At 33.1% G+C, this 25,785-nt stretch overlaps 5 protein-coding genes across 10 annotated transcripts; 1 reads left to right on the plus strand and 4 right to left on the minus strand.

Moving 5' to 3' along the window:
- Window positions 1-438: 438 nt before the first annotated feature.
- Window positions 439-1,940, minus strand: Bm3583 (Histidine-rich glycoprotein precursor, putative; the record flags this gene model as incomplete). Its single annotated transcript, XM_001901456.2, has 5 exons — window positions 439-616; window positions 794-879; window positions 1,289-1,358; window positions 1,468-1,628; window positions 1,836-1,940. The coding sequence occupies 5 exons, from the start codon at window positions 1,938-1,940 to the stop codon at window positions 439-441; spliced, it is 600 nt and encodes a 199-aa protein (XP_001901491.2).
- Window positions 1,941-3,680: 1,740 nt separating this feature from the next.
- Bm8521 (Uncharacterized protein) lies at window positions 3,681-13,854 on the minus strand (the record flags this gene model as incomplete). Of its 4 annotated transcripts, XM_043080702.1 has the most annotated exons (21): window positions 3,681-3,788; window positions 4,271-4,437; window positions 5,166-5,259; window positions 5,373-5,471; window positions 5,722-5,856; window positions 5,942-6,057; window positions 6,210-6,397; window positions 6,592-6,794; window positions 7,186-7,298; window positions 7,452-7,578; window positions 8,591-8,711; window positions 8,961-9,230; window positions 9,341-9,414; window positions 9,562-9,611; window positions 9,970-10,129; window positions 10,538-10,723; window positions 10,888-10,966; window positions 11,042-11,226; window positions 11,307-11,411; window positions 13,242-13,414; window positions 13,740-13,854. In XM_043080702.1, 21 exons carry the CDS (start codon window positions 13,852-13,854, stop codon window positions 3,681-3,683), a joined length of 2,868 nt encoding a protein of 955 aa, XP_042936636.1. The 4 variants fall into 4 exon arrangements, with proteins under 4 accessions (XP_042936636.1, XP_042936637.1, XP_042936638.1 ...); XM_043080704.1 differs by lacking the exon at window positions 4,271-4,437 and having other exon boundaries at window positions 3,703-3,788; XM_043080705.1 differs by lacking the exons at window positions 4,271-4,437; window positions 13,242-13,414; window positions 13,740-13,854 and having other exon boundaries at window positions 3,703-3,788.
- A 1,617-nt stretch (window positions 13,855-15,471) lies between these two features.
- Bma-snx-27 (Histidine-rich glycoprotein precursor, putative) lies at window positions 15,472-18,912 on the minus strand (the record flags this gene model as incomplete). Of its 2 annotated transcripts, none has more annotated exons than XM_043080706.1 (11): window positions 15,472-15,558; window positions 15,724-15,852; window positions 16,024-16,173; window positions 16,361-16,484; window positions 16,752-16,881; window positions 17,060-17,138; window positions 17,411-17,539; window positions 17,767-18,082; window positions 18,180-18,335; window positions 18,479-18,635; window positions 18,807-18,912. In XM_043080706.1, 11 exons carry the CDS (start codon window positions 18,910-18,912, stop codon window positions 15,472-15,474), a joined length of 1,563 nt encoding a protein of 520 aa, XP_042936640.1. The 2 variants fall into 2 exon arrangements, with proteins under 2 accessions (XP_042936640.1, XP_042936641.1); XM_043080707.1 differs by having other exon boundaries at window positions 18,807-18,909.
- A 345-nt stretch (window positions 18,913-19,257) lies between these two features.
- On the plus strand, window positions 19,258-19,956 carry Bm12972 (Uncharacterized protein; the record flags this gene model as incomplete). The annotated part of the gene is made up of 2 exons (XM_043080708.1): window positions 19,258-19,498; window positions 19,781-19,956. The coding sequence occupies 2 exons, from the start codon at window positions 19,258-19,260 to the stop codon at window positions 19,954-19,956; spliced, it is 417 nt and encodes a 138-aa protein (XP_042936642.1).
- A 282-nt stretch (window positions 19,957-20,238) lies between these two features.
- On the minus strand, window positions 20,239-22,772 carry Bma-ndk-1 (Histidine-rich glycoprotein precursor, putative; the record flags this gene model as incomplete). 2 transcript variants are annotated; one of them, XM_001901460.2, is made up of 4 exons in its annotated part: window positions 20,239-20,393; window positions 20,605-20,761; window positions 20,906-21,081; window positions 22,733-22,772. In XM_001901460.2, the coding sequence occupies 4 exons, from the start codon at window positions 22,770-22,772 to the stop codon at window positions 20,239-20,241; spliced, it is 528 nt and encodes a 175-aa protein (XP_001901495.1). The 2 variants fall into 2 exon arrangements, with proteins under 2 accessions (XP_001901495.1, XP_042936643.1); XM_043080709.1 differs by lacking the exon at window positions 22,733-22,772 and having other exon boundaries at window positions 20,906-21,055.
- Between the last annotated feature and the right edge of the window lie 3,013 nt (window positions 22,773-25,785).

Consider the following 25,785-nt stretch of genomic DNA (forward strand, 5'->3'; position numbering starts at 1 on the left):
GTACGTTAAATTCACCAATGCTATCAAATCGCACTTTGATCCTCCATGCTTTGTACAAATTTTTTCCGAATAATACTCACATAATGACAAAGTGAGAAATTGCACTGATGCAAATAAACCCTCAAACGATGGGTATTTTACTCCTCGACGAACAAATGAGGACAACGTAAATTCAGCTCTACATAATATAAGTGCACCATCACAGCAGACTGTGTTCATCAGATCATTATAAATACCAATACCTTTTGCGCTGTCTAATTAGAAGTCTAATTAGAAATGACTGCATCTATCTGAGAAATTCACCTGGATCGATGTTTAAGAAATGTGGTCTTTCATAAGTAAAAAGCCTTTATATTTCACATACTTTTTCATAGAAAATTTTTTCATAATCTCAAAGTAATAAGAGCAAAGTAGAGAATGACTAGGTTGAAGATGAGATCAACTGCAAGCATTTCGGTACGATGACCGTTCCAGCTTCTCATTTAGTGCTGTATTCCAGTGGTCATTAACAGGATTATCCAAATGATTTTCAAAATCCATGATTTCAAGGTATAATTTCGTCTGCACGGCACTAGAAACGACTGATAACACTGTTTCTTCGTTAAGTATAGTGAATCTGGAATTATTCGCACATGAAAACTCAATCATAACGTTGGATTTTTCAGCAATTACATAATATGCATAATAGAGAGAAAATCAACAATACAAAATCTGCCACGTAATATTAAGTTTCCGATTTAACTACCAAAGAAACATTTATATTTGGCTGTGAGAAAAGAAGCAATAAAAATACCTTTTTATCTTCCACAATTTGTTATCCAAAGCGTAAACCTGAATAGCAGGTTCTAACAATCCAGTACCAAGAAGGGAATTGCCGATCTGCAACACAAATTTCAGATACTACTGTAGCTTTCCGAACACTTTTCATAAGTCGTATTGAATAAATCAGTTTGTAAGGAATTAATATTTCAGAAAAGACTTTATAACTATACTAATAGACTAGTTAGTCAATGTTTAGTCGAAAATTAGTGTGAAGAAAAATCTAGCATTGTATTTTAAGGCTAATAAACATTATATTTTACAAAGGCTTACGCACGACTAAACTATAAATTGAATGTTAAGCAATAACATAGCCATCTGAACAATAATCCTATGTATAGTTATGCCATCATCCGAAAATAGAACACTTTAACACGCCGATGATTTTGCTAATTAAAGAGACCACTCCTTTTCCCATTAATTCTTTATCATAATCTTATAAAATCTTCAAAATAATAAAAAAAATCACTTGAACGAGGAAAGTGTTCGGATAATTCGAAACAATTTTTTCAGCTACTCGCACTGCATAAGGATCAAGACTGAAATGAATGTCCAAAAACTAACTCGAAAAAATATTTCCGAACAGGAAGATTGCCATTTCAGGAAAAAGGAAAAGTCCAACGTTTTGTAGAAGGAATTAACATTTACCTATTATCTGAAAGCGATTGGTTACAAAAATAGAGTCCAGCGAGAGTACGATCATCTTTGGTGCAATCATCTATACATATCAAAGCTGCTTCCAGGGCTACACTTAGAGATGCGCTTTCATGCAATACGGGTATGGCGTCAGTGCATATCACTTCATTATTCTAAAAAATCTGCTATCATACACAGTTCTAACAAGTTACGAAATCTTACCTCCTGAATGCATTAACTGATTCGTAACCACAATACCTAAATCTTTAATTTTTCTCTAATACTTCACAGCAACTACATTAAAAGACAGATTTAGGTCGTCAAATTTAAATTCATTTACTCTACTATTCATTTACAAATACTTCAAAAAGTTCCATTACCCTGTTCTCACCGATAAGGAAACCAACAACTGGCCGATGTGGATATTTATAAGCATGCAATATCATTTTTGCATAACCACGTAAAGTGAATGCTGGTGAATACATCCGTAAATATTGTATGGGATAACGTGTATGGACTCTAAATTGAACATTGAATATAACTGAATAAAGACACAATTATTCTGCATTCCCGAATAATTCATTTCATGATTAAATGTATTAGGTTTCAGATGTTATAAATTATTATAAAGAATTAGGTATTAAAAAATAGTGATTATACAAAAAAATGAGAAAATAATAACGACTAACAATGGCAATAACTAAACTATAATAAAATCAGTACAACTTAAACTTCAACAGTGACATGAGCACATAGTTGCTGCAAAAAACTTAATTGCTCAGATATCATTTCATATGAACATACGCAACACTTCTTCTTAGCAACAACTCCAGCAAGATTGCGCACCACCTTTTAGACTCAAATTACCACCCAGTTATTCAGTTCGTTAATAGAGAATATAGGCCACACCCCATATGTCCTTAATCTTTCAGTCATTAGTCTGATATATATATATATATATGAAAACATAGCTCATATGTTTATTCAGCATAGCTCATATACACAACTGAAAATTGAAAAAAAAAAAAAAAAAAAAAAAAAACTAAAGCAAACTAAAAATTAATGAAAAAAGCAAACACCAACACAGCTTTTGCTCAGAAATGTTGAACATGAGTACTCTTAAAATTTTAGAATTACTTGGCCAACTGGTACAAGTGGTATAGCACTTTTCACACTGATACATTAGGAAGAAACATAAAAACTTAATAGCAAAGAAATTATATATATTCCACAGTTTAGGCTTAAGCAGTTTGCATAGTTGGAATGTCCCATACAGTGTATTTTTTGCAATAAACTTTCCGGCCAAGTATAGAGTAATTCTCCAAAAGAAATCTTGAATACAGATAACTCCACTTTGGCACAGAATTCAATGATCAAAACTTTATCTTCCAATAAAATATATGAAAAACTTGAAAATCTGGAAATTAAATAACTTGAGTACATATAAAGCCGACCAACACAAACATAAATGTGCTGAAAGGTTTCTTGGAGTTTTCCATCTACTTCTTTCTGGAATCACAGGGGAAATGAAGTCACCAATTATATGTTATCACTGATCAAAATGTCAGAAAGTACAAGATACTTCATCTGGCCTTACTCGAAGTCCCTTAAAATATTACGGATAATATTATTGTCAAGACGAGAAGCCAATGTATGCTGACTCCGTCTCTGATGTCAAGACGAGAAGCCAATGTATGCTGACTCCGTTTCTGAAAAAAGCTATTGATGAATTATTGTACAAAAAACTGCAAAAGAATAATAAAAAAAGACTAACAATGGTAATAATTAAACTATAATAAAATCAGTACAATTTAAACTTTAACAGTAACAAGAGCACATAGTTCCTGTAAGAAACTTAATTGCTCAGATATCATTTCATATGAACATACGCAACACTTTTTCTTAGCAACAACTCTAGCAAGATTGCACACCACCTTTTAGACTCAAATTACCACCCAATTATTCAGTTCGTTAATTCACCTGCTAAGAGTTTCAATAAAACGAAAATTAACAGTCGTATTGGATTATTTATTTAATAAAGAATATAGGCCACATCCCATATGTCTTTAATCTCTCAGTCATTAGTCTGATATATATATATATATGAAAACATAGCTCATATACGCGACTGAAAATTGAAAAAAAATATTAAAGCAGACTAAAAATTAATGAAAAAAGCAAATACCAACACAGCTTTTGCTCAGAAATATTGAACATCAGTACTGTTAAAAATTTAGAATTACTGGGTTAACTGATACATGTGGTATAGCATTTTTCAAACTTGATAATGTTACATCTTCGCTTCTCTGAACTGCCGCATTCCAAATAAATATCTGTAATTTCAAATTTAAGCTGCAATTTATTGTATTGTGATGACATTCACTAAGTTAAAAAACAGTCATACAGTGTCGTAAAAACGATACATTTAAGTATTCAAATTCTAATATTTCTTGCCAGATGCATGATGGATCAATCCATCAAATATTTTTGCATTTGTAATTATCTTCAAGCCATTATGCTAATCACACAACAAAATTGTTCACATTATGTTTCCGCCGGTTTTTCGGATTGCCAGTTTAGTTCTGTATATAAACTAATTAACCTTCCCTATTAACTGTTATTCATTCTACATTTTTAGGTGGTTTTTTTTTTTTTTTTGTATTTTAGTGTTTTATAATCGTATTATATCCTTTATAATATCTATACGTTGCGCGTTGTTATAATGTTGATTTTATTTGGTTTAATTGTTTTAGACTCCCTGAGGCAAATAAAATATCTGGCAGTCAATACATTTCACGACATACAGACAAGGAACCTGTTCGGCATATAGTGCATCTGCCTCCATTTGCTGCCGTCTGAGCATTATCTCTGCAAGTTTCTCATATTTCACTTTCACTTCCGAAATTTCCATAATTGGTAACTTTTTTGGCTTCACTTCCAAAAAACCAGTATTGAACAAATTCGTTTCTCGAATCACCCTCACTAAAGGAACAATTCGTAAAAAAAAAACACTTTAAAATGCAACAGGGAGTCTAAAATACTATATGGGAGTTGAGAATATGAGTAAGAAATATGTTATATGAAATCTTGTAAACAAGGCTTATAACTCTTTGCAATCTTATTAGTCTGCAAATCTTTTATGTATTGTTTAGACGGTATCAGCTCCTCATTTAGTTGACCTCATTGTTGTGTCGCCACTAATTGTAAAATTATCCTTGAATCTACAAGGTTAACAACTTTTGCTTAACTGATGTCCTTTACGGCTTGTCAACTAGGAATTAGCCCTGCTTGTAAACAAGGTCAACAGCTCTTTACTAGACCGACTACTCTTTCGGTAGGTCAACCTCTTATTGTAAATCATATACTTTGTTTACGCATATTGCTTGCTATATAAGGAAGTCACCTTTGTAAAAAGGGCATTGTGTGGTTTTACCAAGAACCAAAAAAGTTCAACTTCAATTCTCTATCAAGTTATTGTATTATTGCTAATAATTCTGCTAATAAAGGAACTATTATATTCCTCTGTTACCCCACAATCTACATCTACATCCACGAATTGCGCCGAAATCAGCAATTTCTCCCAACTTAATAATTAAATTTTCAAATGCTCCACAACAAAGTCATGTATCCATATGAAATTTGAATTCGATATTGAAACTTCTAGAATAGAAATGATTAATACAACAAATTTAAAAAACGATCAGCCTTACTCGTCGAAAAGGATCCATTATGTCCATTTGCCTTTCGCGTAAGCATACGTATTACTTCACTTTCTGCTTGCATTTGTAATCGTTCACGTTCCACCTTATAAGTAATCTTTCGAAATAATGGAATGAAATAAGTTAAGCATGATTTTGTACTGAAAAATATTTAAAAAATGAAAATGCACAAATCAGAAACATAAGAAACACTCTTACCTGGTGATAAAAATACATGTTTCGCCTCTTTTCCTGCTGTTCAGTGTGAAGATTACGAAGCTTTATTGTCAATTTTTCCATAAACGCAAGATCAACTTTCTGAAAGCAAACCATTTGAAAAATTAGCCTTTAAAAACAAATATAAAAGAAAATTTGTGCTGTTCTGTGTCCCCCATCAACGAATACTTAAGATGAAAGTAACAGTTACAATTATTTTTAGTGAATAAAAAAGAACAAAGCTCGTAAGAACAATTTATTTTCTATAAAACTAACAGCCCATCTTACCTGCAGTTATCTTTTACTATAAGAAGCACTAAACTAATCATAACATCTTTGGAAAACAGCTCACGTCTTGAGATGATAGTAAGTCTAAATTGCTTGCGGATGTGTAATTTCCTTGTACAATCAAATAACTTTTAAAATTAGGTGGACTTTCTGGAGCAACAATCTCTTCCGTTGCGTCTTTGGCCCAGCGTTCTTCAATCTAGAACAATTCGTTTGGAGAAATGCTGTAGTACGAATGATGACAACAAAACCGAAAATTTTCACAATAAGATTCGAAATCTTACTACACAACGGAAGTCTCGAAAACCTTCATAGCTGTTCTTTTTCATCAATGACAAAGCCAATAACGCATTTTCATCTTCCTTCAGCGCAGCCAGTTCCAAATGTGAGCTTTCATCGGCTGTAATTTTTTTTTGGATTATATAGTTTATAAGACAAAATAGCAAGAATAAAATCTGCCACTAATACTAATGATATAAGTGACTCTTCTTCAAACATAGACTCAATTTTATTAAAAGATGAAAGGAAACTGATGCTGTAAGAGAAATAAACCATCAGCTCTATCGCCAGTATCATTGCTAGAAGTCTGTTCATCGGAAGTTGCCGCTGAGAGCGCGGGCATTGGCGATCCAATAGCTGCAGAATTACGTCGCCAGCTATTAGATTTTCTCTTCGCTGACGTTTCAAAGCTCACTGAAGAATGGTCACGAAGTTGTCGCCCGGATTGTCGAAGTTTGCTTCTACAAATACTTCGTCACTTTTGTTACAAACTATTGTGTCAGAAAAAGAAAAGAAAAACTGCAAAAAAAAAACCCCAATTAAAATCAGCTTCTAATCAGAAAATGGCCGATATCTGTAACGATTTGTTTGATAAAGAGCAACATTTGTTTTTTGCACTTTATCTGGAAGAAACACATGTTAAGAAAACTTAAACCTTGTAACACGTTGTATGCTTTCATCACAAGTATTGTTGACACTCTGTTCAGGGCTTTGATTTCTGCGAGTAATACTTTTGGTACTTCTTGTATTTCGTCTTATAGCATTCATCGCAACGGACGTCACATCATCCGCAGAACTTGTCAGCGCTGTGCCATCTTCGGTGGGTGTACGGGGTAGCGATATGCGAAGCGGAGGTACCTGAATGAATTCATGAAATCATAAGATTTTGACTTTACTTCGCATTCGGGAGAGACATAAGCAAAAAAGAAAACGAAAAACCTTATTTTTATTTTTAAAGAAACAAATTTGACTTAGATGAGGAGCAAAAAGAATAAGAATTTTTCCCCTATTAAAAATTTTGTCAATAATGCACCAATGCACCAAAAAAGCGTATTTCTTTTTGAAACATAAATAATTAACTTTATCGGACATCAATGCTAATTCAATCCTTTTTCTCGGACTACAGAAGCTTTCTTTTTTCACCGTAATGAAAGTAAGTATACAAAGGTATACAAATATAACATGATAATAAGAAACAGCATGATAAAAGATTATCAAAATTAGATAAAACTATATTTTAGAGAATTACCTTACGACCAACCGTTGTTCCATCAGCTTTCTCATCCGTCAAATCAGATATATTTGATGCTATATCCAAAGCTTCTCCTTTTTCTAGTATGGATATACCTTCTTGGGTAGAACCTGGTATTCACAAAATTCAAGTTTTTTAAAAAGTTGACCTAAGCTCCCTCAAAACTCTACAAAACTAAAAAAACACTGCAAATCCTTAACAATCTTTAACGTAAAATGCTGAAGCAGCCAATACCATACATAAGAATATGAAAGGAAAAATACTTGTTTCAGAAATTGCAGTTGAAGCGAAAGGGGCTACAGTAGTCGTTTCAGTTTGGTTAAATCGCTGCCTCTTCAAATTTGGCGATTCGCTCAATTCTCGTTCCATATCTCCAACAGATTCTGTCTTCTGCAACAATTTAATTACACACAAAATCTTAAACATGAGTTAGTAGTACTCTTCATTTGAATGCATCATATTAGCCTATTTTAATTTCAAAAAATTATCTAACCTCATCCAATTAATCGTAATATTTTGTATGAGTTTAACAATAAATCAAATTAATATTCTGTACATTAAAAAAACTGAATGAAATGATAATGCCAGCTCGTATGAACCAAGAATAACAGAAACACTGTGTTTATTGCTTTTGCTATTTCTATGACTTCTTTACTACCAACCAGCGAATGCTGGTCAAACTAATTGACAGCGATTTTAGCGCTCAACTAACGTTAATTAACTTAGAAAGTACGGTTCATCATTGCTTGCCAATTATAACTATCATTTCTAGCGACTAGTGTGAAAGTACGCCTGCTTTACTAGAAAGCCAAGATACAAGTCTTATCAATGGCTATGGACAGGTTAAAATCGATATTGAGAATTGCAAATTTCCCAACAACGAATAATTCCTGGCGAAGTGATTCAACAAACATGAGCAATAATACTCAATAAAAAAGCAAACCGTGGTGCGCAATCAAACATGCAACAGCTGGTTTGAAATAGCATTGTATGACGATGAATCGTTTAAAACGAATATCAAAAGGTTGATAGTTGTAACAAATGCTGAGAGAGATATTGAGGTCACCAACGGAACAATAAGGCATGTTAATCTGCTTAACTACCAGTCTTCCCCCATTCAATTTCCATTACTATCTTCACCACAATATATAACGTTTGTTCACATGTTACTTTTACTCATAATTCATATGTTAATTTTACTCACAATTCGTTAAAATCTCTCTCCTTCAACACTATCCACATTTTCAATACTTATTTAAGTGTTTTAAAACGACATAATCCCTCTCCTCTACGTATTCTTTTAACTAAGATACTGTCATCTTCAGGCTGGTTTATATGAAATATTTCGTTCGATATATCAAAAATGTGGAGAAAAAAGCACTAAAAATAATAAAAAGCTCACATTTACACCTACATCTGATTCCGGGCTACTGCGAAATTCATACACATCATCAGACTGAGATGCTTGAGCCATAGTACCACAGCCTGCAGTCACAGAGATGTCTCGTCCTCGTCTTCGACCTCTACAACAATCAAAAACGTGGTGAACCGGGTAAAAAAAATTTCTGATGACAGCAATAAAAAAAATCAATTAAGTCCAATTTCAAAACTACGCCAATGATGAGATGATAAATGAATGCAGAAGATGACAAAAACTCGTCTAATTAGTGCAACTATTAACTGCATTTTTTATTTAAAAGGATAGGAAAAAACTGCACTGAAGATTGCATGCCTTGAGTTTACAATAAAACCGGTCAAAAGGATGAATACACCTTTGTTTGCGCTTTTCATAAGTTGATTTTTGAGATGTATACTGAGGAGAGAAACGTTCGGTGTATGTATTACGTGGATGTTCAAGATTGCGAATTTCTGCTTCGTTTGATTCGTTTATTCCAAAGCAAGCATTTTCAAACGAGACATGAGATGGCGATAGATCATGATCAAATTCATATGGTGAAGAACCAGTATGCAATCCAACCCTTTTTAATGCATCATTTCTTTCTTCAGGCCACAATGAACGATGCACAGATAATGAGTGACCGCTGCAAACAATACTATTGTCAATATTTTACAAAATACTCAAATAACATTTCGATTCTAGGGCTCCAACAAACTTATTTAAAGTTAGTTAGAAATAAGATGAAATACTAACATGTCATCAAAATCATGACGAATTCCGACTCTCACTTCTTCATCCCTTAATACAACATCGTCAAAATCAGGGGACTGAAAAACAACCATTAAGCGACCATAACTTGTTGCCAAAATATTTTGATTTCAGGAAACTTTGAAACAATTTTCGTTTTTGTAACTTTAAAATAAAAATTAAGAATAGTTTTAGAAAAACAAAGAAAAGTAACAAAAATATAAAACTTTTGTGTTCTTATCGAAATCTCCTCCACTCAACAACTGACTGCGTGATCCTAAAAAACCACTGTTAAAGAGCACTTTGAAAACAAACGAAAAACCTATTCATGAATACCAGAAAAAAAATATAGTTACTCATCTTCGGGCAATAAGTAACAATATCCGAGAACATGGAAAAATGGAAGATACATTAATTCGCTAATTAAAAAAAAATCCACAGTAGCAACTAACTAGTGATGTTGACTATTTTTCTGCGAACATTAACGAACAGTTTTACAATTCAACTTAGCTGAATAGTTCTAGACAAGAAAGTATAACAAGTCAAGTTAAGCAATTCAACTTAGCTTGTACACATTCGAACTTACTGCATTACTAACACTCAACCATTCATTTTGGATGCACGGGTCTACTAACCTTGTAACTGCATTCCCAGCTCTTCACTGATTTCTCCGTCTCTCCCTCTCGAAAAAGTTTCTGCATTAGCTACAAAATCATCACTATTCGGTGATATTAAGCATTGCTTCTCTGCACTAAGCTGTATTAGATTTGCCGTAAAGACCTGGGACGAACCTTGCTGAAACTTTTATACTGTGCGACTTAGACAAATGATACGCTTATCCAGTATAACATACCTTTCGAATTATTCGATTCCAGAGCCTTCAAGTTACTCCTTATCCAGCCCTTTTATATTTTCATTTCCTAACACACATTTTCATTTTCCTAACACCATCATTCCACCCTAAGAAACAAAAACAAACCAACTACTTCTCATTATTGTTGTATCAAGATTTTGTACTTCGATTTACATACCTCTCTATACATTTCAAATATTGATGAAGTAATGTTATGACATCAAACTAGGTTTTGTGCAATAGTTCTGTGCGCATTTTCAGCTACATTAAAATTATGTTCCAACTTTCACAAATTCAATAAATGAATCTGACCACTTAAAACCGAGTAGAAATTTTAGGAAATCTCTTACTATGTGACTTGGACTAGATGGACTTAGAGAAGGTGACTCATCCACTAGACACAGTTCCGGGATGGTAGCAGCGGACAGAAGATTTCTTATTCCACTATACTCTGAGTGACAGATATCAATCGGCTTTTTCCCATCATTGTCAATACGATCACGACTTGCACCCGCGTGTAACAACAACCAAACCAACTGTAAACACATTTTTGTTACTGAAAATAAGAAAAGTGAATAGCAATTTGCAGCGAGACACGCTGTTTAAAGAAAAAGTTTTTTAATTAAAATTAAAAGTTAGGTTTTTAATTAAAAATTTTTTAATAAAATAGTTTCTAATAACTATAGAGATTAAAATTCACCTTTTCATTTCCACTCGTGACAGCATCATGTAAAGGAGTGTCATCACAATCTGACAGCGCATTAACATCTGCATCGTAGCTGAAAACTGCCGAAGCCACTCAGTTCATACTCTGATGAATTACATACAATTTTCGTAATGAAAAACTAACATACCTAAGAAGAAGTTTAGCAACTTTGAAATGCCCATGATAGCATGCTTCATGTAAGGGAGTCCAACCAGCATAATCCCGAGCATTGATAACTGCACCTTCCTCGATTAACTTCTTGCACAGTTGGTGTTCTCCCTTACGTGCTGCTACATGCAATGGTGTCTCACCACGTTCATTCTTTTTATGAACCTTCAAAATATTGCAATAAATATAAACTGATCAATTCACAACAACGGTTTAACCAATATGAATTATGCAAGACCAAATACCCTCGAAATACGCCTTCTTGATAAGCCAGGTGACCCAGTGCTTGTCTGAGGTAACTGCAAACTGAGTGAAGACGAGTCCGCCGCTACTTGCATTGGTTCTTCCATCTCAAAAAACAATAAAAAAAAACATTATAGCTGCATCCATTCACATTTACACAAAGAACAAATATTTTAGTTTTTTCTATCGAAATGTTATGGTTTCTTTCATTTTTTCATAAGATGACAAACTCCTAGAGCGAAATTAAGGTTAATACAACAGTCCTTTAAACTCACAATTTACACCTCTAAAAAAATGAACAAAGAATAAGTTAAAATTGAGATGGAATAATTTATTTCAACTTATTATAGGATTTATTATTTCACACAGCCTACGGAAATGCTATCTTAACAGTTGTATTCATAAAATAAAGAATAAAGCATAGCAAGATAGATTTCTCTATTTTTTCGAAGTGTAAGCAAAACTTAAGAAATGTAAGAATTTCTTAAAGAATTAAAAAATAATTTGTTACTGAAAATTAAAAGGCTGAAGTGGTTGAATAAAAAATTTTAGGAAGTAATTCTCCAAAAGAGGGATGATATGACATTGACTCTTTGAATTTTGGAATAATGATGTCTCCTGTTTTTACATTTATCAAATATTAATTAACAAAGTCATTCAGAAAAAGACTGATTTCTATGTAAGATCAAAATACGATCATTAGAGAGTACACATTACTAGTGACTTTTCTTATACTAGTTCATAATCTTTTCCTTTTCTCTCCGAAACATTTTCTAACGAAAGATTTCGTAGATGTTAAATACACATTACAGCAAATTCTTGAAGTCTTTTATGATGCTTCGTGATGAGGATAAAATTTTGATAAGGTTTGGAGGAAGTCAAGGAATCTGATCGGCTAGAAAAAAATCGAAAACAGAAAGAATGTGGTGATGACAACAACAGCAAAATGGAGAAGGAGATACAGAGAATGGAAGGCGGAGAAAGAAGTTAGTAGTTATGTGAGTTTGGCAACAGTTGGTATCGCAGCAACAGCTAGTCACATTAATCGAAATACAGACGAGGACACCAGTCGCACTTTCCATCGTTCAGCAAATTGGAGGGGCAATGAATTATGTCATTCCGTACAACTAGATACTGTTCAAATGAATTTGCTAATAAGGTTCATTCACAAAAGCACTCGTTTCTTACAATTTAACAGAGTTAATAAACCATTAGAGATTTTATGAGATTAATTGATTTTAATGATCAAATGAAAAAAAAAAAATTGTAATCTCTCTATAACTGTTAGCTCAATCGCTAAAAAGTTACTGGAAATACTAGGAAGAGTTCAACTGAAAGTCATCAAAATGTAAAGCATCATAATCAAATTACAGCTTACATAAACATTATCAATTTAATATCTAAAACCTGAAACGAACGAAAGTAAACATTTGCTTAGAATATAATGTTTATAAATTACAAAACAAAGCACAGTAAATCAATTTTTAATATTATTTCTTTAGATATATTTGAAGTGGTATGCCGATACTATAAAAAATTCACAATTTTTTTTTTTTGTGAAAAAATTCACAAAAATTCACAAAAAATTGTGAGTTTGTGAATTCACAATTCACAACTCACAATTTTTCAGAAATTAATGCTCGAAAATTTACCATGACAGAAATCTTTTCAAACGTTAAAGTTGCAACTTTCAAACTGATTTCTTTTTGCTATATATTAACTTTTATTAATTAGGAGCTGATGCTTTAAACTTCTAAAAGAAATGTAGCATTTTTATGATGGAAATTAATTTCACTTCAAAAATTTTTCCTTATCCTGCTGAACAACTCTTTCAGTAAACAATAATTAATAAACAAGCGAAATCTGTTTAAACTTAATTAAAGAAGAGAAATAACATAACGTCATAAATCCTACACAGAGAATTAAGTTAATTAAACCTGTTTTATGATAGCCAGTTGCTGACGTATGCTCACTGGATAAGCTGGTAACGGTGAACTGTGTGCACGCTGTAACCCGTTATTGGCAACAGATGAAGAGACCTGTGTCGATGATGTCGATGAGCCCTGCCGTTGCCTGATCCCTGATGTTCGACGCCGTCCAGAACATGAAACTAAACATGTTTGCAGAGGAAACCGAGGGTGTCAATTTGTTGTAGTTCAACGATAGAGCTCTACTGATGGAGCTCAAACTGAACCTGGTTATAGCCAATTTGGTTTTGAAAAGAGAAAGGTGTCTCCTAACAAAACTGGAAGTGAAAGCGACAACATGACCTCACACTTATGAAGATTCTATCACTTTTCTGAACACATCACAACACGGAAAAGCATGTTGTGGCAACTAAAATCAACTAGAAAACAGCGTGAGGATTCTACTGAAAACTTCAGTATTTTATATGATAATAAGAACTGCAGACAATATTATAGTTAAATTAGCACCTTGCCGTTTTTCACGCTCACTAATCAGCGAGGAAGAACCATCATCAGACAGTTCCAAATCATATAATGGAATTTGTTGGGTTTGTTGTGTTTCACCCAATCCGTCAAACATCATTCAGTTGTTCTTTCGGCATCTCGAAATCCCATCACTTCAAACTGCAAAACTTGACAAAATTACCAAGTAGGCTAGAACTATATATGTTCACCAAAAAATTAAACCTTATTTAGGATATCAATTCGTAAAACATATTACATAAATAGGTATACAATTAAATTAGTTGAACTCGAGTAAATAATATAATGTAACATGCTATTTAGCTTAATGCTTTTGAATTCTTAAAACCAAACTTGAGGAATAAAAGAATCCCATAGAATTTTCCGCTGTTTCCTATGCGAATCACTAGTATTGGGAGGTAGTACTCCACACTGGAAAAATCTCAGTGTACACTAGAAATTAATCACATGGAAGTAATAGGTATCATAGAAAACCTTTTAGGAACAGCAAAAACAATGCTTGATCAATTTATAAAAATATGACGATGTCAAAATAAAAAAAAAACATTGCATATATAAGAATGTATCAAAACGAAACTTTGAGAACAATACGAAAGCACAGGAAAAACAGACGTTAGAATGAGTAGTGCACATACAGGAGTATAAAAAAGTGTTCATCATGTGAATGTGAGAAAAAAAATCGGTTGAACAATAATAGTGAATTATGTGATAATAATTTAACATTAAGAAATGATAAAAACCCGGTAAGTCGGAACAATAACTTTAGTGAGTAATGAAATGATATAAGAAAAGCAATAGTATTTAAAATATATAATTGAACAAAAATGCATAGTTTTAAAAACAATTTTACCCTTGAAAAGAATTGTCAAAAAATTCCGCATTATGCATGATGGAGAGTTTCATGAATGGGCTTAAGTAAATAATGTCTAGAAACAATAGAAAAATCATTAGCATACATTGAATGAATGTAAGAAATTTTTGCATTACATCCTTAGACCATACATTCGCTCAGATATAAAGTATTTCAAAGATGGTGCTGGAACAAAACGATATCTAACTGTGAATGAAAAAAGTTATATGTCAGCAGATCCAACAATTAAACTAACACTCATTTTAGAAATTAGACGTGGTCTCATTCTATTGAATATTTCAGAAATACAAGCATAAACTAAGAAAGAATGAAACAGTGCAACAAGTGAACAAGATACTTGAATTTTATCCGGCTTACATAATTTCTCTAATTAAAATTTTCATTTAACTACTAAAATTGGGAGTAGTTTAAACGGTGAAACTGTAATAACAGCATAACCGACTCTTGCTCAGGATCATAAAAATTTCTGCACTCAGTTAGTGACAAAAATTATTTTGAGTCCTTCGATCTTTTAATCTACAATCTAAACGTACTGTCCATGTACATGGAATCTAGTACAAGTTGTAATTTCGAAGAAACAAGCACAACACTATAATCATTGCATATGGCAAAACTTCATTCAGTATTGTCATGTTTCCCAAAATTCTCCATCTGGGTCTTTCTGCTGTACCTTTACATTCATAAATGCAAGCTGTTAGTTTTAATTTTCATACCTATGCAAAGTCAAATAAATAAGTAAACATAGCAAATGGTTTTGAATAAATCTTGATACTATTAATTGTTGATTTCCAAGTTCTAAAGTTTAGCAAGACAACCTAATTTTGAAAAACTCTAAAACCAAAGGATTTAATATTCCTCTTTGAAAAAAATCAATCCGGCGCGTCTTTCACGTTCCTCGAGTATTCGTGAAAAGCAAAAGTTCATATACACCGCCTGCAACAAACCTTTATTAACAAACAAACCTGACAGTGACAGCGACAAAACATAGAAATGTGAGGAGAAGTTAGCGTATCTTCCTACAGATTCTCATATTATTTAACTGAAAGGTATAAAAATTCAATTATGGAAGTTATTCAGTATGGAAAAATAAATACTCACAAATTGAGTGCTTAATTTGACTGATTTTGGCTTCTTTTGTGAACGTGCATATTCAAATGCAAATGTAGCACCATTGTCAACAACTTTGTATTCCAAAATGTCAGCCCAATCGAATACAAGCACTTCTTCCTAAATGTTACCCACTGTTCAGAAGGTATTATTCGCAATTACATATATTCAAGAATAACTCCTTTATTATCCTTTCAAATTATAAAAAACAATTCACAAGGAGAAAATTTGACTAAATTTGATCAATTTTTTCAAGCCAATATTCTTAAAAAACTAAACATGAAACCAGACCTGAAGATTACCCTCGTAATCGCATGCATGTATGGTCAACTGGGAAAACTCAACTCCTAATATAATATCACCATCTTTACGACTGCCGCAACTACAGTGAGGAAAAACAATTCTATTGTAACCATCCATTGCGCGCACCATATTCAAATACTGCAAACATAACTTCTTAGACAGAGATTCAAAACAGATTGCTATCACCAATTTGATTTCAAATGTTTCAATGTTGAGTGTGTAGCATCCTTTCACAATTCAAAATTGGATAAACAAATATCTCATGCAAAATGAATGACCAAGTATAAAGGTGGCTCAACAATTAATTGTACGTGATAAAAATGACCTTATCAGCCCTTTCAATGCTTTGTAATGCCTTGAGCTGAAACATTTTTTCCTTGGCTGATACAAGGCCACCATTTACATCCGCAACTGCTTGCCAAAAACATAATTCTTTGAACACCTTATCGCTGAAAAAAATATACTATATTAATTATGAGGAGAAAAAAACAACTATGAATTCTGAATTCAATCAACGATTTCAAGAGAAATTTTTCAAAATACAATAAAGTTGAAAATTTCAAATAGCGAAAAAATGGTATTAGCAAAATACTGCTAATATGAACTGACACTCTAAGTAGAGATTCCCGTATGTGAGGACAGCACATTCATTCCAAATTCTCTTGTTATACATTAATTTAATTGCCTCGCATTTAAATCAAAGCAGAAAAAAATACCGTTCACAAAGTTCAATTTCCCTACTGATATCAAAAATCCATTTCCGAAGTAGGATGCAAGATGACGCTGCAGACGAGTAATTTTGTATATAAAGAGCATGTGGATACTCGTCATCTGCTAACTTCCGTTCTGCAACAAAAAAAAAAAAAAAGAGTTTCCCAAATTTAGCATCCTGGTTCGTAGTTTAAAAATATCTAAAGTTTTACGAACTTTTTTCTTTTCTTTCAATATCACTGAAATAACTTGCACGAAATCAGCTTTATTCAATGAAAATCTCGTCTACACCTAAAGTAATGAAATAGAATACCGAATCCACATTCAGCCATTTCAAATAGCGCGCAGCATCTACTTGTTTCTGAAGACATATTCAAACGCTTTTGCGTTGCCTATAAGAAAAAGAAATATAGACAAATTCCTGCATGAGTTTGTCTAGACATATTGCTGTGAATATATTCGCAAGTTAAATTCATCGAACCAACATTGTCAGAGTTGTGATTATTTAATTAATAAACTAGCCGATTCATGCAGATAGGAAACTTTTTATAAAGCTATAGCGATAGAACAAAAAATATAAAACATGATTTCAGTATGAATAGCACTTTTTACGAAACAGTGAATAAAAAACATAATAGGAAATTGCTGAAGAAAGAAAAATTACCATATATAATTCTATTGCAGTGCAGTGACGCTTAATATTTAATAGAAGAGAATTCCCATCCGGTAATAATATACGAATATGCACATCAGCAATGGCACACTCTGACAACGAGTCTTCCATCAAAAATTCCTAGAATATAGATAAATTCAATATAAACTATGCATACTTAACAACATCACATTTGAGTACAACTGATGTTCATTGTTTCAATTATTAGCGTTAATTTTCAGACCCAACTTAACGAAGATCCCTGCAATTCTTTTTTACATAACTTTTTTGTCAGATATTATAGCAAGAAATTTCGCACAGCTTAGTTTGCTGGATCATTTTTAGGATTTAATAAAGGAAATATTTACTTGCATAATATCTGAATCTGCTATAACTCTAATAGCACAAATTTTTTCCAAATATGACTCCAATCCTCGTCGACGAGCATCCAATTGTTGTTCCGATAATGAAAATGGCCATTTACTGGGCAATTTTGGAAAATCAAAATCAATAAATTCATGTTTGAGTAAATTGTGCAATTGAACAAATTCACTGTAACGTCGTGATCCAAGATGTCGACCAGCCATATGTACATTATAAGCAATAAAACGTTCTCCATTTGCTGTTATTGTCTGATAACTTGGAATAGTTATGGGTAATGAACGCTTTTCAGAATAATCATATCTGAAACGGAGAAACATTCCCAATCAAAAATGACCTTTCTTACAAAAAGTGAAGATATAGTTATCATTATGTTTGTAATTATCTTTTTAAAGACTACCTGCACGATGCACAAGTTTCTTCAGTCAGACCATTTTCAAAACGCTCTGCATCAACAGCATCCACAGAAATCACAACTAACGACAATTTATCACCACCATCTTTTATAAGTTCTACAACTTGTTTGTGTGTTGCTCCTTCTACATCAACGCCATTTCTGTAAAAATATTATGGGATTTAATATGAAGAACAGGAAAACAAAAATACTAAAAATATTAATATAGTAATGCAGAAACTTATGAAAATAACGTCGCTATATCATACGGAATTCAATAAAACATTAATATGGCATAAAATTACACTTGCAGAATGCGATCTCCTTTCAATAAACCAGCTTTCGCAGCTGCACCTCCACGAAGTACTGCACTTACATGTTGCAGGGGAGCATATAATTCACCGTTGATACTTCGTAACTGACCACCTTCACTGACCTGTCCTTTGACATTGAAACCAAAACCTGTAGAAAGATGAAATGAAGGAAGACTGTTCACTCTTCTCCTTTTATAGAAAAGAGTGGACAGTAATATTTAACAGTTATGAAAGAAGCAAAATGAATTAAGATTAAAACGACCTTACACCTTAAAGTGAATAAAAGAGATGAAAAAGCGAACCAATGAAGAAATATTACCAGTGTCGGATTTAACGACTGTAACAAGATGCGGTTTGGGGTTGAAGTTATGTCGCACTGGTACCATAAAACAGTCTTCACTCGAGTCACTCTCATCACCCATCATGCAATATCAACCATCTTATCAACTGACTGCTTCATTATATCAATATCTAAACACTAATCAATCCATGCCACACAAAAATCGACACATTAGCCGAGAAATCAACTTAATTTATCAACGGCTTCTCATTGACCTTCCATTTTACAGCCTATGGAAGAAGAGTATAAGGTTGAGATTTGGTCGATGTGCAAACCAATAAACCAAGCAAAAGTTAACAGGATGAGTGACATCACATGTGGTTGGATAAAGTATTAGCAATTTACAGGACGGATGTAGATTTCTTAGCTCGGTCGATTATTCATTAGCATTGTAAACATTTGTTATTCCAAATAATTGTGAAATTTGAGGATGCTTCGAAGAGGTCTCTGTGGGAAATGCGCAAAGCCACTTGTGAACGAAGCTATCTTGGCCCTTGGACAGTTATACCACGTAAACCACTTATGCTGCAACTATTGCGAAACACGGATATGCTACATCGAGGAAAGCTTCATTGTTGATAATAAAATGGCCTGCACTCGTTGCTTCTATAAACTCAGCCCCAAATGCTATAAGTGCAAAAGGTCTGTTGTCAACGAATATACCGTAAATGGTTCGTTCTTTCTACTCATCTTCCTATCATCTTTCTATAGTCTAACAACTCGGAGACATTGTGCATTGATTTAACAACCATGTTGATAATTTCTCCAGACAGTTCATCTGCAGCCATTCAACGTCCAGTATTACCTTCCGTACGATAATGGGGTTTGAGAGTTTGCTCCTTGCATCCCATCACTTCTTATCAAAACGGTTTACTTTTAAAAACTTTACTTTCCAACATTAATCTTAAGCAGATCTCTGATCTTTTTTTATAAACTTTAATTGGGCACTACAGATGGTCGCTTATATCACCTTAATTGCTTTAAATGCACTCGATGTCATCGTGTTCTGGATGTGGAATATTTCGAAGATGAAGATGGTCGTCTATTAGACAGAGACTGCCTTTGGGGGGAAGTGCTTATGGAGCTTATTATTCGTGATATTGATTACGTTGACCCTTCTAAATATTGACGGGCTTTACATGTGATGAAATACTAAAGTAATACAGTCTTTAATCATAATCGATATAAAATCTTTAAAGTAGTTTATATCTGGCCCTCATATCTTCCTGAATGATTTGCAAGTCAAAGAGGTACGAAATTCGGGACTCCCTAAACCTTTAAATGTGAACTTGACACAAAGAATTCAATTTCATTTGCACTTTTATATTCTTGAGAACATGCACAAAACGAAGTCATGTCGACAGAATGTTAATCTCTAAAACTACTTTGGCTTATTATTTTACTATCATTTCTATTCATACACCCATGTTGCTGTTGCCGAACTCCACTCACAGAGTTCTTCTGGTTTAAACCAATGAGTAATTTCACGTTCGGCTGAAGGCAAGGAATCTGAACCATGTACTATATTTCGTCCTGTTTGTATGGAGAAATCACCACGAATAGTACCTGGAATAAAATTTTTTAGTGAAACAAAGAGATACCTTGAATTCATAACCTATTTTGACATCTCCTTGATGAAACAGAGTGGTACAACTTGATGAGTTGTGCATCATCTTACTACATTGTTTTTTTCAACAGCCAAAAAGTTTTTTTAATACTAACTACTTATAGGATTATCCTCCAAGCACAACAAAAATTAACGTGAAATAATTCTAACCTGGCATTGAATTTAGAGGATTTGTCGCGCCAAGCATTTGTCGTGCCTGTTTAACTACATCAAGACCTTCCCATACCATGGCAATTACAGGTCCAGATGACATATAACCCACTAAATCGTTGAAAAACGGTTTTCCTTGCAATTCTTGGTAATGTATCTGAGACATATATTTCTATTAAAAGAGTTTCATTTTTGTTTGAATGTCTATGGCAAATAAACATGGAAATTTATTAGTCATCTCCTAACTAAGGAATTCTGAAGTTGGAAATTGTCTATTAGAACATGACAAAGATGGACTTACTTCCAAGTGTGATTTTGTGGCTTTTAGCATTTTCATAGCAACCAATTTGTATCCTCGTTGTTCGAATCGCTCAAAAATTTTTCCAATCAAACCGCGTTGTACGGCATCCGGTTTGATACATATAAATGTTCGTTCCTTTGTGTTTGACATTTGGCAGTTGTCCTTCTTTTCTCTTTCTAAAAACAATATATGAGAAATGTTTACTTTTTTTTAGCTCTCGCTTTGAAATTACATTTCGATAACGCAGATTATAACCGGTGCACTGACACTGACTTTTTTGGTAATATGATTCACCGTGAGTGACCAATCATGCTTTGTTTTAAAATGTGCAATTATTAAAAGTGTTAAAATATTTTAAAATAATAGTCAAACGAAAAAAGCGATTGCAGTTGGGAAGTTCTCTCACAATTATCGTCAGTGATTCAGTGACCAATTTCATTAATTATGAGATTCCGAATTCACCAAAATAATCCGAATGACTAATAATTAGCACGAGGGTTAATAACTAGCATCAATCGCTCTAACACACACCAATGAGATGTGCAGAAAGAATGGTGCGTTTGTGCAGAGATGAGGAACTGGAGAACTGCATAATGCTCTGTTCATATCAAATTACAAACTCACTTCAACTGCACATTTTAAGTATAAGGTGTATAAATCTCATGCTGGCGTGAGTCATCATATACTTTATTTATAGCAAATCTAATTATAGCCTGTATAGAAAATGGTCTGGAAATGAAAGTGATAAAAAAAGGGTAAGAATAACGGTAACGAACAGTTAATCAGTAAATTAGAATTCTTCATTTCATTTAAATAAAGATGGAAATTCCTACATCGGTATTTTAAGTTTCTGCAAAACAGAAGTAGGCATGAGAGAAATAAATATCATTATTCTATGAGAAAAGCGACTGAAATTACAAAGAGTTCGAAGATTTTCATCTATCCTAACATCGTTGCTAGTATAAAAACTAGTGGTAGCTTTTGACGTGAAATAAGTCTGAAGTATGTAGTTTAATGAAGTGGGAAAGTGGAAAGGAATCACTCATCACACATTCATCCTTTCGTGACAAACGAAATTACAATAAGAAAAAGTGAAAAACAAAGCAACAACAACTTAATTTTTACAGATTTCCAACTGCATTAACAAAAAATATAAGAATCACCATGAACTTTCGCATAATATAAGAATATATATAAGAATTCACCAAAAATATAAGCATCACCATGAACTTTCGCGTCCGAACTTTTATTTTATCACTTTAATAATTAAAGAGCATGCAACAATCTGTGAACCAAAAACGTCCAACAAATTTTTTGGTCATCATTTTTTCATAAAAAGACTGAAATAGCTGAAAACAAAGAAAAGCAAGCAATTATAATATCTCATATTATTGACACATGACACTAGACATAGATTATATTTCCTAATACGTGAAAGATCGGCATTAGCTCTAATTTCCTTCCGGAATTTGTTAATCATTAAATTATTGAAAAAATTTATACGTCCCTCCTAAATATTCCAGTGAAGAACAACACAACGACTTTTAAATAACTTCGAGAAAAAAGCTCGGGGATGATTTCGACCGTAGTAATAAAAGGTAGACATAAATAGAGCGGATACACTGGATTTACCTTGAATTCAAATTGTTGCGAAATAAAAAATTTCTAACATATAAAAATTACTCTGAACAAAGGATGATGTAATTTTCTTCTATTAATCTAGGGTATCTTCTTCGACGTCAGGCTTAAAAAAATCCTACAAGTGTGCGGATAGGACAATAACAAAAACAGGCATTCGAAATAGCAACAAAAAACGGAACTACTTACCTAAGGCAGAAGGATTTTGAGTGCAATAAGTGGCGAACATTGCATGATTGAAATGATGACAAGAGAACGAGCTTGAAGTCACTAGGCAACTAGAATAAGTCACCGCAATGTTTTCTCGACACTATAATTCATTCTGAAAGGTCTGCGCTCACTAACAGATACAATCCCACTGAACTGAAATTCTAAGAATATAAATTATTTCCTTAATGATTTTCTATTGTTTCTTTAATGCGAAGAATTGATTTTTTGAATAAAATTACATGACTTTGTCCTCAGAAATAGGAAAACCGTATCTTTATTGCATGTTCTGTGTCCATAATTATTAAATTGCAACATTTATATATTCCTAAATATTATCCATAAATTTCCCATTCGTCTAGCACTTAATATCTTACAGCACGTGCATTTTATTGATGACATATGAGCGTCACACAAGTTGGACACTACAAAGTTTCAAGAAATGAGCTCGTCAATTAAGTATGCCTAAAATCTATGTAGCTCGTGTTTCATAGTATATCTGGATCCGATCTTGTGAAAGAATTTATTAAAAAGGTTAGAAGTGAGTAATATTATGCAACATTACTTATTATAACAGATAGCTTACTGGCAAATCAGAGTTAAAGGAGAGGAAGGAACTTCCACACAAGCTCCTATAAACAAGTTTGCAAAATTGTTATATAGCCTAGATTAGCATCTAATAATAATAATACAAAAACACCGCAGCCTTGAGAATTTCTCATCACTTTGCGGCAGAAAGGTCAGAAGACTCGGAATTGAACAACCTGTCAGACCTCGTCACTCAGTATGACTTAAAATTAAAAAATAATATACATAACTGTGCTGCCAAATGTTGCAACTCTAAGTTTTCCTAAATCACCAAACAGTTTTTTTTTTTTCTCGTCAGTTCTTTCCTAGATCTGAATCAATGCAACAACACTCATGAGCTATGTGTATGAGCCGCCAACGATCACTAGTACCTAATCATAATTTAGGACCACCAGGCAAGATATCTTTAGCAAATATTGAGAGAGGACTGAAATTTTGATGGTAATAATGACTTGTTCGAAAATTCACTAATATACTTCCACTGTGACAACAGTTAACTAACATAAGTAAAGAGAGAAGAAAATACTATGAATATGCTGCACACCCTTCTATCACACAAAATTAATACGTTGACAAGATTGAGCATTGAACGACTCGGCGTAGAGGGACACTCTCATGAAGATTAGTAATGCTATGACTACTCCGCTGTTCAGTTAGTAAACACTCAGAGATGTGAGCACAGACCGACCTTCCACAGACCTAAACACTTCACGAACTGTCAGCTATCCTAAAGTTAAGCCTAAACTACCGTGCGGCGTAATTATCAGTAAACATTATGAAAATTCAACGATTCAACGCGTCGGAAATATGAAGAGCTGTAGGTTGACAGAAAGAAATAGACATTTATGTGATCTGCTAATCATCTCTGAATAGTGTCCTTAATGAATTTAGAGACGGCCATCTTAAATCACTTCAGGTTATTGAGATGAAGAGGAATTACCCACAACATTAGTGACATCTGTCATATTCCAATTTGCAACCATATATTTACCATATATATGGGAAATTTAATACTAGTATTCTTAATTTATACGGTGAGATAATATAAACACAAATATACATAAAATCAAATTAAAATAATATCAACAATAAAAATTATTAATGTCCTCCCTTGCTTTCCATTCTTTCAGTTCATTATTATTTCTGTGATTTTACCGCAAGAATAAATAGTCAGTGTTCGAAAGTAGTTTCTTCTTCCTGAACTTTCTGATTGTATTCATAAAAGGCAAAAAATAGTGGAATGATTGTTGAGGAAAAAGATATGATTGATATAATTTGGAAGTGTGTTGAATCAATGGAGGAAATTAGATAGGCAAATCCTTGGAAATAATGAATTTGCAATAAATGAAGACGAAATTAATTGTAAATTAAAAAGTATAAGGTATTAGAATGATAGTATCAAATTTATTGGTGAGATCCATTTCAACAAACGTTCTTCGTCGTTTTGTAATTGCGTAAGTCGGATTAATAGTGCTTATTAATGTGAAGAAAAATTAGTTTTCTTTCAGCAGCTAAGACGCTTATGTCACAGTTTTGCTAATTCTTCGTTTCATTTCCACCTGACTTGCCAGCAATGTACTGTGATGTACTGTCGTGGTGTAGCAATGGTGTTGCTGATGACTTCAGGGCATCTGAACTACTGCTCTCCTAGCATTCTAGGTTGTACATCCTAATATATTTAAATTTTAACCTTGTTTCGATCTTCAGATCACCTCCCTCGTTTCCTGTGTTCGGCTTGTTGACAATTATGATCCATGATTAAATATCGATGTCACTTCTCCATCCCATTTTGGAGATGTAATCATTTCGAGAAAGGCAATGGTAAATTTTCATCTGTTTCACGCATATTAACTTCTCAAACTTTCTATCATATTAATTCTTATTATATTGGTTTTTTTCTTCAACTTCCCATTAGTTTTCTTTTCTGTTGAAGTTAAGTACACTGTCGAATATTTTCAATTATCGACAAAAAACACTGAGCATTCAACGATTAAAAGCATAGCGTTGTAGTTCTACTTTTTGAAAGTTTCTATAGGCTTCTGCAATTGCTATTCATCGAACGAAAATTACTGCAATAATGTTTCAGTCTTTGAATTTCATAGATATACATACGAAAGTTAGAAAGTCGACTGTACTTTCTCAACATTGTTACGTATGTAACGGGTCCTCTCGAATTAAAATATTTTTATTGCTTCGGTTCAAAGCAACTCTGCTCAACTTGTCGAGCAATATTTCTTTTTTGTGTACAGCTCATTTGATATGTTGGCGGTGGAAGAAAAGGATCGAGAATATGAAAACTTCTTCATTATGATCATAGCAATAAGATATGCATATTGCTCAATGATATTTACTTATAGTTATTAAATTTGCAGGAACTAACTGGGTAGCTAATTTTTGTTTTCTTCATTTCCATTGTTTCTTTCCCTATTTCTCTCTTTCACGTCATT

This window comes from Brugia malayi (genome assembly GCF_000002995.4).
Source record: "Brugia malayi strain FR3 genome assembly, contig: Bm_v4_Chr3_scaffold_001, whole genome shotgun sequence".
Taxonomy (NCBI): domain Eukaryota; kingdom Metazoa; phylum Nematoda; class Chromadorea; order Rhabditida; family Onchocercidae; genus Brugia; species Brugia malayi.